Genomic DNA, 12,131 nt, shown 5'->3' on the forward strand with positions numbered 1-12,131 from the left:
TTTCAGTGGTTTCTCCTTTGGTGACTCCTGCACACATCCACAGACAAACACGGCGCTCCTTCTGCTTCTGAGGAAATCTGAGGCGCAGAGGCATTTTTGAGGGAAATGAGTCAAATTCATTGTGAATTTGGCAGTAAAGAGAAGTGTATTGAGGAAACGGACGTGAGAAGGAAAGAGATCTCAAGCTGGAAAATGCGACTGTAATGAGGCTTCACTTAGAGCCTATCAGGCTACTTTGGCCACAAATGAAAGTATGACTGGTAAGCACCGTCTCCCACTGCCTGGTGTGTGTGTGTGTGTGTGTGTGTGTGTGTGTGTGTGTGTGTTGGATAGAAAACGGGGAAAAATGGAAAGTATTTGGCTTGATCTGCAGCCCTGTGCATCCAAACAGGTTCTACACAGTGAGGTGAATACTGAACCACAAAACTTTCTCTGTAGGATTTCATGATTGTTTTTGTAATTTAACTTTTTTTTTTTTTTTTACATCAAAATCACCTATTTTCTGGAAATGCTTTAGAAGTATTTGCAAGGAATTTTCCAATATTTGCGATTATGTTTGACGGTTAATGTGACACCAACAGAGGCTTCAGGACAGTAGAAGTAAGAAATACTGCCACCTGCAGAGTTAGCAGTCGCTGAAAGGTGACCTATTATACATGTTCATTACATTTTTCTCAAAATCATTCTTAGATAATCAGATTTCAGTCTGATCAGTTCTGCCTATTTTGAGCTGTTTTAGGGCGTCCTGTCGCTTTAAATCTAAATAAGCTGCTGCTGGCCACGCCCCCAACTCAATGCTTACACTTGACTGATGTTAAAATCAACAACAAAGCACCTGTCTTTTCCAGCAGCCATTGTACAGCGCATACAGTGATAAAACTAGCTGACCAAACATGCTGGAGCTCAGATTGGGTTGCTAGGTAACCGGCAGAATTTTGCTGGGGTTGCTAGGTAACAACGCAGCGCCTGCCGATTTGCAACGTTACATTCCAGAGGTTTTCCAAATTTTGCAGACACCAAAAATGTAAACTTATTGCCAAGACATGGCTGAGTGTTTTTTTTTTTATTTTTACTTTCTAAAGCGCATAGACTGTTTCTATAAGCAGTAGAAACCCAAATGAATGTACAAAAACCAGCAAAATGTTAGTTTCCCTTTAAATCTGGATGGAAATCCATTTTGATTGCAGGTCTGGAAAAAAAATTAGAAATCGGAAAAACTGATGGAAGTTCAGGATGGCTAAAATTGACGCAGAGGCAAAATTCCAGTGTTTATGACAGCCATACCTGAGGGACAGTGATAATAAATTGTTGCTTTCCTGTAATTTTCCCTGAGTGGGCTGGATGGAGCTGAATGCTGGAGCTCAGGGAGACGAGGAAAGATGACACTGCAGGTGGGAAAAGGAAAAAGTGGAAAATAGGGACGAGTTTCCTGCTTTGGGTCAGGAGTTTGGCTTCCTGATTGTTTATTGAGATGTTTTCCTCTTGCAGGGAGGAAAACTCTCTATGCTTCCCAATACTTTCATCTTTTAACACTTTCCATTGGCAAACCAACACAAACACAATTCATTAACTAATAATTTATTTTTTACCATTTAGATGAAAAAGTCAGTGGTTCAAGAATGCACAGGGAAGACATTCAAGTGAAAACTCAAACCTCGTCATCTTGAGGACGTTAATGTTACAGAACATGGCGGCTCTTCTCATCCTCGGTGTGGAATCACTCACATGGATCACCTGAAAGCAATTTACATTTGGGCGTTTTGTCGTCTGGGAAAAGAAAAGGCTTACATTCTGCGTAACAAGCGAACCACGTCTTGGGTCGTAATCAAAAAAAGCATATGTTCCTGGTTTCTACATCCATATAACATCCATAATCATCTGGTTTGTACATCCATACACATCAGCCGTCCCACGGCAACCCGGGAGCGGCCCAGTTCATATTTACAACGTGAGCGAGAAGCAGGAGCCGGTCAACGAGCCGAGAGCGCCAAGCAAATGAAACACACATATTCAGACTCCTTCACACAAACCGGACCTTTTCGAACTCAGAGTTCAACATTTCTAGTGAAGTTATCCTCAAAATCCTGACCTTTTTCCTCACGTCTACATGTTCGGTTCATTAATCTGCAAAACAGCCTTTAAAAATCAAACTTGTGTATTTGCTTAAGATTTACTGCAAAAACATAAATTATAGGCAAGTAATATTTGGTCTAGTTTTTAGTGCAAATATTTGAGAACACTTGAAATAAGGCAAAGCCAGAGGAGGTAAAGTACCCAAAACCTCTACTGAAGTAAGACGAGTAATACTGCAACGTATTTTTACTAAGGTAAAAATAAAAAGTATCTGTCCAAGAAACTACTCAGTCAGATCGAATTATCAATCATTTAATATTTAAAAATTACATAATCAAATGGGGGCTGCACAGTGGCGCAGTTGGTAGAGCTGTTGCCGTGCAGCAAGAAGGTTCTGGGTTCGATTCCCAGCCCCGGTCCTTCTGCATGGAGTTTGCATGTTCTCCCTGTGCATGCGTGGGCCTTCTCCGGGTACTCCGGTTTCCTCCCACAGTCCCAAAAACATGACTGTTAGGTTAATTGGTCTGTCTAAATTGCCCCTAGGTGTGTGTGTGTGCGCATGGCTGTGTGTCTGTGTTGCCCTGCGACAGACTGGCGACCTGTCCAGGATGTACCCCGCCTCTCGCCCGGAACGTGAGCTGGAGATAGGCACCAGCACCCCTCCCGACCCCACCAAGGGACAAGGGTGCTCAGAAAATGGATGGATAATCAAATGGACCAAAATATAACATTAAGTGGAAAGTTTGGTATTTTAAGGACAAAAATTACGATAATTCATATAAGTAGCTAAAAAATAAAATTAGGCACAAATCAGTTTAAAAAAAAACAACTTATGAAACTTTAACAAAAACTGCAGGTGTTGTCTGGTGAATTTTTGGTTTGTTTTTCATTCAGTGGGGAAAAAAATTCAGAAATTTTACTCAAATATGAGAAGCTATGCTTAATAAAATTACTCAAAGTAAAAGTACAGCGCAGTAAAGATATTTCTAAAAGTAACTTTTTTTCATAAAAAAGTTACTCAATAAATGTAACTGAGTAAATGTAAGTAGTTACTATGCAACTCTGGACAAAACTAACTTACAAATAACTTTTCAGCAAGAAGCAGCAGCTTGGTTTAAGTAAAAATTCCTTAATATTGACAAAAAAAAGAATTAGTTCCACTGACGCCGTTACCTGGCAACCCCAGCCAAGCCCAGCCCGTCGCCTAGCAACCATGTTCTAGTTCCACTGGTGGATTATCTCACTTATAACAAGACATTTTCCTCATGTTCTAAGTGAAGTAATCTGAAGTGAAACTAATACTTTATCATCAATGTTAAGGAATTATAGATTTTTTAAAAAAAAGCTCCTATATGTTGGCAAAAAGTTTCTTATAAGTTAGTTTGTCTTATTTCAGGTATATTAATATATTTGCACTAGAAACTAGATAAAAATGCTTGGTAAGATTTTGTGTTTTTGCAGTTTTGCCTTCAGGATGGCAGCCAAAAAGCCCATGGTAACTCTTGAGGAGCTGTAAAGAGCCACAGCTCAGGTGGGAGAATATTATCGACAGACTGAGTTGTAGATGTGAAGTAAGGCGGCCATTGCTGAAAGAAGCCAGAGCTACAATGTTTACAGAAGGTGTGAGTTGGCTTGAAAACTGTCGGTCCTCAGATCTTTGCCACCTAATCTGGAGCTGTAACAGCAGCTGAAGGTGGTCCAATAAAGTTTTACCTCCTGGGGGCTGAATATTAAAGCCCGCCACACCTTACAGATGGGAACTATGGACAGTTTTCCTCTCTTTTCACAATTAGCTGCCAGTTTTTGTTGGTCTGTCACATAAAATCCTGATATAATCCTGATATAATCCATAAAAGTCTGGTTGCAACGTGTGAAAAAGGTGAACGGGTATGAATACTTCACACTTGTTTGCTCAGCAGGGGTTAATTAAACACAAAGTCACACGCATACGCATGTGGATGCTATAAACAAAGTGCGTTGCCTCAGTACCACTGCCAAGCTGCCAGGCTTGTTAAAGTAAAACAACAGGAGGAATCTCCCTGTGAGGCTCGCTGAGCCGCTTTCACAACGGACTCACTCTAACTTTCCAAGCACTTAAAAACCAAGGAATTTAGTTCAGATGTCCTGGAAAAAAAATAAAGTTTTGAGAAGTCTGCAGTGCGTCTCCAGACGGGCCTCAAAGTGTTTGACAGGCTATCAAAATGTGTCAAGCGGACCTGAAGCGGCGCATTGAGACGGCAGCTAGCTGCTACTGTAACTCCACCTGCCTGACAGGCGTGGAGGAAAACCAACGGATGAAAAATTGACGGTTTGGTTCCGCATTTTTGTGAAATTCCTTCAGTGTGAGCGAAGCATGGGAACAGCGCTAGCTTAAACCTCAATACTTATTTTGTTCAGTTTTTTCCCACAGCGGCTGAGTGAAAACTGGTTTTGGATGTTTTTGAACGTCAGCATGAAGATCCAAAATATTTCAGATAACATCTGTGATGCCAGTCAGACCAGATATATGGTGACTAGATACGATCTGTAACGGATTGTTTGGGATTTCTGGAAGGGAAAACAGTCAGACCACAGGAAAACTCCTCTTCAGATCCGGCAAACCAAGCAAATCACAGAGTTTAGAGGATTGTGGGCATTTTCTGTCACCGTTTTTATGAGATGCTGTTTGTAGATTTAAAAATAAAAAAATTAACAGCAATAATTTGGATTATTTAAAATGGGGGTTAATTTTTCAGACATAGTCACAGAGTCATTCATTCACTTATAAATGTCACTGTTTCAAACTAAATATTTAATTAGCAGCTTAATATTTAGGTGAAAACTAAATATTTAGCTTTAAACTAAATATTTTGCTACAAAGTTAAGAATATTTTTGCCTCAAATTAAATATTTAGCTCACAAGCAAAATATGTAGTTTCCAAGAAATATCCAAGCAAAATATTTAGTTTCCTTGAATATTAACTTTGAACTAAATATTTCAAACTAAATATAATGGATTTAGTTTCAAACAAAATGTTTAGTTTACAATAAATGTTTAGCTTTGAACTAAGTATTTAGGTTAAAGTTAAAAATATTTAGAAACTAAATAGCTATGTAGCTTCACACTAGATATTTCAAACTAAATATTTATCTTAGTTTAAAACTAAATGTAACTAAATATTTTCATTCAATTACATCTAGATTAAAATATGCACTCTCAAGCTAAATATTAAGCTTGCTAACAAAATATTTATGTTGAAGGTAAATATTTAGGTTTTAAACTAAATGTTTGGTTTTCTCAAATTATTGCTGTTAATTTTTGGCCCTCCATACCTTACAGGGTTCGTTCTCGCCCAAATGAAACATAATGAAAGTTTGGTGATTCGTTAATCATCAACTTTAGTTTCATATCAGACAGTTGGTCCAACAGGAAATGTTCTAATCTCAGTAAATGTTTCACTCAGGAAGGTCATTGGTGTTGCACCGCCTCCAACCTCATGTTTCTGAGTAAATCAGTTTTTTTTTTTCTCAAAACGTGATGAAAGTTTGATGATTCATAAAATACTGTTTGCATAAAACATTATATATATTTAGATAAAGTTGTTTTTAGATGGTAAATGATCAATAACCTGGATTTAAAACCAACTGATCCCAGAACTTTACCTCAACAGTCGTGACCTATACTTTTTTTATTCACATCCGCTCTTACTTTTTTTATCTACTGCTCAGAGCAATCTCCTTCAGGAAGTGAAATGAGAAACGTTTTGAGAGCAGCTGTACATTTCTGTGTCTCCTAATTGAATATAAAACTGAAAGTAATTATTTGGCAGTGAAATGGCAACGCTGCGCCCCAGGGTGAACACGTGGTGGAAGTTTTCCTTTGGATCTTCAGACTCACATTGGTTCAGCTCCCGCTCTGCTAACCGTTAGCAAGAAGCCACAAACATGCAAATATATATAAAAAAAGCACAAAAAGATGGAACATGATCCTCTCATGTCATAATACAATCAGCGAGAGCTAAAAAGTTTCCAGCCTCATTCTTGTTGTCATCATACACTACGGAGAAAAACATGGCTGTGATGTTTATCTGCCTAATTCCTATTTTTGTACTGCATGAAAAGAAACTCTCGTTTCAGTCTCTTATTTTGGCAAAGCGGAGCCTGCCAGTCTTCAGACACACTAAAACCTTGAAAGAGTATGACAATTACGTTGGTCAACAGCAACATCTGGAAGATGGCAACCAGCGGAAGACATTATCCATAAAGCAAAAACATCTCTGGAAATGTTGCATTGTTTTGAAATTCCAGCCATTTGTCCGTGTCACTTCATCTTTTGTCCCCAAAAATAACAAAGACGTGAGTCAAGATGTGTTGGAGGGACTAGTGGTGCAGCCTCACATGCACAAACAGGGTCATTCTGCCAAATAGACGGACCGCAAATCAAGATAGGGCTTGGCCGAGAAGTCAAGTGAGAAATTAAAACTGTCATCAGCAACAGCATCACAAAGTTGCAGATAGAAAGATCCCACAAGAGGAGCAGCAGCGGTGGTGGTACGACTGGGAGAAACGTCCCTACTGAGGGAGCCCTTGGTTCCTTTTGGGACAAAAAGTTTCTTAGGTGCAGTCCACCAATCAGAACGTGAAGACTTGGAGCGCGTTGGCCCACCGGCGGTCCGGTAAGTTGGCCAAGCTGTTGCTGAAATCAGTCCAACTCAGGAAGTGGTGAGCACTGCGAAGTTACGTCCTTGGAAAAGTGCGGAGGACGCAACTTTACGGCCTGCCGTGCGTAAAGTACGAAAGCAACGAGGCGGAAGACGGTCACTCGCACCAGCTTGAGGTCGGAGTTCAACGGGTTGAACGTTTCAAACCCTTTTATTGGTCCCTTTTTAAGGCAAACCAATCGAACACAGAGACAGGTAGAATAATCATACAATGTACACAAAAACGTTGGTCCATAAAACATGGAAGGTACATGCAGTTGTTTTTGTATGCGCAGTGTTCCCTTGATTAAAAAAAGGCGATGGGGGTTGAGGGAGGGAGGAACAGTCATGGAGAGGTCGCGAAGTTCAGATCACGCTTTGCTGCATTTCCCCTTCTTCTCTTTGCGCTGAAACTTCCTCAGACGTCTCGTCCAAACGTCCCTCCACTGGATCACCAGGCTGTTCTTATCAGCCACCAAGCCAACTCGCTCTGGTCCAGAGACGCCCCCTCCGGGCCCGACTCCCGGGCCCGCCGCCGGGGCCGTGCCGCCCTCGGCGCCGCCCATCACCAGGAATCTTTTGCTCATCTGGATCTTGGGGCATTTGCAGGCCAGGTCCTTCATGTGTACCCACAGGATGTTGTCGCCACGCTTCAGGGGCTCGTCGCGGCTTTTGTACACGGACACAACGCTGACCGAGAACTTGGCCCAGTCCCCGACAGTCTCCATGTCCAACACGTTGACCTGGACCGCTGCGGAAACAAACAAACAATCAATCAATCAATCAATCAATCAATCAATCAATCAATCAATCAAGTTCCATTTGTACAGCGTATTTTGGCAACAAGGCAGGTCAATGTATACAAAAATGTCAAATTCTCTGTTCATTCTGTCATTACACACCAAAATGTTGACTGATGTTTCATTTCTTGTGGTACAAAAGCAGCTCTAAACAGACGGACGGGTTTTTAGTTTGTTCCAGATCTGTGGAGCATAGAAGCTGAATGCTGCTTCTCCATGTTTAGTTCTGGATGCAGAGCAGAACCAGAAGACCTGCGAGGTCCGGAAGGTCGATACCTCAGCAGCAGATCTTTAAGCCGTTCAGTGATTCATAAAGTAACAGCATTATTTTAAAGTAAATTCTCTCAAACAAGCTCCTGTACTTTGATAAAAAGTTACTTGTAAGTTACTGTTGTCTTATTTCAAGTGTATTAAGATATTTGCACTGAAAATACTTGGTAAGATTTTGTGTTTTTGAAGTGATAAATGACTGCATTGTGTCTGATGAGTGTATGTGAACTTCTGACTGATAGTTGTGTTTTCTTACCGTAATCCTTCTTGCAGTATTTCTTCATGTTGATCTTTAGGTTTCCTTTCACTGGTTTACAATAAGACTCACAATCTGCAAAAACAAAGACAAACAACTTTTACTTTTTATAAAACTTCAGCTGTTAAGGTTCAACACTCATCGACTTCCTGCAACACATGTATTCTTGAAATCTTTACGCTCTAATGCATCACTGCAATGACAGCAATGCAAAAACACAAAATCTCACCAAGTATTTTTTGTCTAGTTTCTAGCACAAATATCTCAGTACACGTGAAATAAGACAAAACTAACTGGCAAGTTCAGCAACATATAGGAGCTTGTTTTAAGTCAGTAATTGGTGAAATAGTTCTAGTTCCACCGGAGCCGTTACCTAGCAACCCCAGCCAAGCTCAGCTGTTACCTAGCAACCCCTGCCAAGCTCAGCTGTTACCTAGCAACCCAGTTCTAGTTCCACTGGCAGATTTTTTCACTTTTATAAAGACATTTTTCCCATGTTATAATTCATTAATTTGCCAATGGAAATGGAGCTTTTTCATTAATATTAAGGAATTATTTATTTAAAACAAGCTCCTATATCTTGCTGAAAAATAAAACAAGTTTTATTTATTCAAGTATAATATTGTAGCTGCACTAAAAACTTGACCAAGATGACTTGGTAAGATTTTGTGTTTTTGCAGTGAGGAAAGCTTCAGCTGACGACACGATGGGTCAATCGTCTCTGTTTACCATTTTTGCTTGCCGTGCCTGTATAGTTATAGTTATCATTGTGACATTCAAAATCAGTTTATTTGTTGATTTAACTGTTTTCCCCAACATAAATCTTGTTATGTTGGAGCCATTTTGCTCCAGATTTTATTAATTTAAGGGAACTTGAAGAAGTTAAATGACAAAGTTATTAAATATAGTTTACAGCTGACACTGATGACTGTGTACACCATTCCTCATGGATGAATAAATTTCCTGATGAGTTCATTCAGATAAAAAAAACCCTTCAAAGGCTCCAGAGCACATGCATGTAATTATTTCCCAAGGTTTGTTTTCTAGAAATCCTGAAATATTTATTTTGTCCACTCAACGATATGAGCGCCGATTCTCTGTGTGATTGCAAAAGACATTTTCTATCAACACAGGAAGAGCAGAGGAAATGCCAGAGACCAAGCTGATAAGAAACACAACTGAACGCATTTTTAAAAAAACAGATGAATGCGATCATGTTGCAAAAATAATATTCAAAGCGCTGGTCCTCTGTAGGAGATGTGGATGATTATTAGGAAAGCTTCACATTTCAGTTTGCCACTGGATTTTGTGAATAATTTAAATTTCATTTCACTTATTTCAACTGAAACACCTAATAAATAACTCAACGTTTGGGAGATTTCAAAATCTTAGAAGCTAACTTCACATTTTTTCATTTTAGTCAGATTAGTGTAGCTTTTTATTGCTACTTAAACACATTTACTTGTTGAGTGACCTTTTAGCCCCAAATCGCTAATCATAAACATTAGCTCCACTAATGCTAACATGCTATCCCAACATGGTATGTTGTAGAAGCTAATGCTAAAGCGCTAAGTTCAGCCATATTGGCATAAAGAGAAGATGAGCAGAATATTGACAAAGTTTTACGCACATTTTTAATGGAAATGCAGCTGGCGGCTAGCGGCTGGCAGCTAGCGGCTGGCAGCTAGCGACTGGCAGCTAGCGGCTGGCAGCTAGCGGCTGGCAGCTAGCGGCTGGCAGCTAGCGACTGGCAGCTAGCGACTGGCAGCTAGCGACTGGCAGCTAGCTACTGGCAGCTAGCTACTGGCAGCTAGTGTTTCCAAACCAGCTGTGGTTCCCTAACCTCTGTGAATACCAGGGATTTACTGAACTAACTTCTTTAAACTTATGCAGGACCTTGTGTAAGTTTTTCTTTTTTTTTACCAGGCAACATTTCTTCAACATGAGGGAGGAATTCAGACTAAAGTTGCTAAGAGGAAAATGACTTTGCACCATCATGTAGCAAACAAAATGAAAATACTAGAACCGTTATACTCCAAACGAAGAAAAAAAAAACCAATCATATTTTCAAGTAGTAGAAATTAAGGATTTTTATGATGCTCAAATGTAAGGGAGTTGGTCTGACCGTTTCTGGAGGAAATGACTAAATAGGAGGAAGAAGCCGAGGGCCAAAGAGGCCATAAAATGACCAAGCAGACTTGGCCTGAATGCTGCAGGTTTTATTAGCCAAAGAAAAGGAGGAATAAGCAACACTGAGGAAGTCGGAAGTAAAGATATGGATGTTTGGGGTGTACGGGGTCCAAAATGCGGCCCGGGGACCATTTGTGGCCCCTGGGCTGATTTTGTGCAGCCCCCCAACTGCAATTCAAAAATGATTCATAACTGTCCCATAGATGCAGATGGAGACTTTTCATTTGTAATCAGGGTAAAAATAAATTTACCAACATGATTTCCTTACACAGAAAAATGTAAGGTGCAAAACAAAGTATTCAAGTTTTCATAACTAAGTTTTAACAAAAGATAAAACCAAGTTTATCCAGACACTTTTACTGAAAATCCAACATTGCTGCGCCAAAGTTAGCTCTTAGTTTTCTTAAACTTGGCTAAATATAACAAGTGTTTTGAAACATCCATCCATCCATTTCCTTACTCCCCTGTCCCTTTGTGGGATCCGTTAGCCGACCTCCAGCTAACGTTCCTGGCGAGAGGCGGGGTCACCCTGGGCAGGTCGCCAGTCTGTAGCAGTGTTTTGAAACAAAGTGACCTAAATCCTGTTCTTGTTACTGAAAATAAAATTATTCAGTTGAGCCCAAAAGAAACCAGAAACTTTCTTTCAAACATGCAACACCTACTGCGGCGTGTTGGAGCCATTATAGAAAAAAATACTAAACTTCTGCCAAAAAAATCTGAAATTCTGAGTAATCAGAAATTTTCTTGGAAAAAAAATCTAATTTTTCAATTAATATAAATTTAATTACTTAACTTTTTGTAGAACATTTCCAAGTTTTCTAGAAAATTTCTGAGATTAATCACAAAAGTCAAAAATCTAAAGACCAAATTTGTATAATTTTTGAATTGCAGTTGAAGGCCGCACAAAATCAGTCCAAGGCCCACAAACGGCCCCCGGGCCGCACTTTGGACAGCCCTCCCTCAGTTAGTCTGAGCAGTGTTTTCCCATGACTGGAAGTTTATTGCTGGTTCTTCACCTGTTAGAGCTCATGGAGAATCAGCCAATGACCCAGAAGGAAACCCTAACTGGCAACCAGAGATCCCCCTTTCACTGCGCAGTGACAAGGACAAATGGTGTCCACCGCCCCTCACACAAAACGCTGGGGTTAGCTATAGGTTGCTGATGGTGAGGCTTCTCACCCGCTAGTTTAGGAAAAGAAGGATGGGGGAATTTCCTGGTTTGCTTCGAAGAAGCTGGGATGAATTGACAATCAGTGACTTGTGTTCTTAGACTCTTTAACATTTTCCCAAGGAAGAAGTAAACAGGACAGAGCTGCCCCCATTTTTTGGTCGCTAAATCTAAAACGACCAAATATGGAGTTCCTGAGCTGCCTTGGAAACTCTGGAAAACCTGGAATTTGACTTGGCAATTAAACAAAGGGAAGATCATTTACTTTTATTTAAATATCTGACTGTAAGGAACACACTGTTAATTAAATGTAAGTTTGAGTGAAGGGAGAGTTGGATAACAACTAGTTACATGTACTTGAGTAACTTTTTTTTATTTATTTACTTTTAGAAGTATTTTTATTACGCTGTACTTTTTACTTTTACCTGAGTAATTTTATTATAAAGTATCTCTATTCTTGCGTAAAATTTCTGGATTTTCTTCCCACTGAATGAAAATCAAACACGTTTTAACCAGAAATTCACCAGACAGACACAGACCTGCAGTTTTTGTTAAAGTTTTATACATTTTTTTTATTGAAAGAAACTGATTTGGAAAATATTCTTTTGCCTGATTGTAACTTTTTTTTTGTTACCTGTATAATTATTGTTTTCATTCTTAAAATACCAAAATTTCCACTTCATATTTTGGTCCAT

The 12,131-nt window shown here is 39.6% G+C and overlaps 1 protein-coding gene across 1 annotated transcript in view; it reads right to left on the reverse strand.

The window, feature by feature from the left end:
- Positions 1-1,425: 1,425 nt before the first annotated feature.
- ntn2 (netrin 2) overlaps positions 1,426-12,131 on the reverse strand; it is a 54,208-nt gene continuing 43,502 nt past the window's right edge. The window contains exons 5-6 of the mRNA XM_015000638.2: positions 8,079-8,153; positions 1,426-7,503 (exon numbers count right to left, since the gene is read on the reverse strand). Of these exons, the coding sequence (XP_014856124.1) occupies positions 7,124-7,503; positions 8,079-8,153 (455 nt within the window). The 3' untranslated portion in view covers positions 1,426-7,123. The remainder of the gene's footprint in view (positions 7,504-8,078; positions 8,154-12,131) is intronic.

This window comes from Poecilia mexicana, unplaced genomic scaffold, assembly GCF_051168715.1.
Source record: "Poecilia mexicana isolate PSO_F unplaced genomic scaffold, ASM5116871v1 scaffold_19, whole genome shotgun sequence".
Lineage (NCBI taxonomy): Eukaryota > Metazoa > Chordata > Actinopteri > Cyprinodontiformes > Poeciliidae > Poecilia > Poecilia mexicana.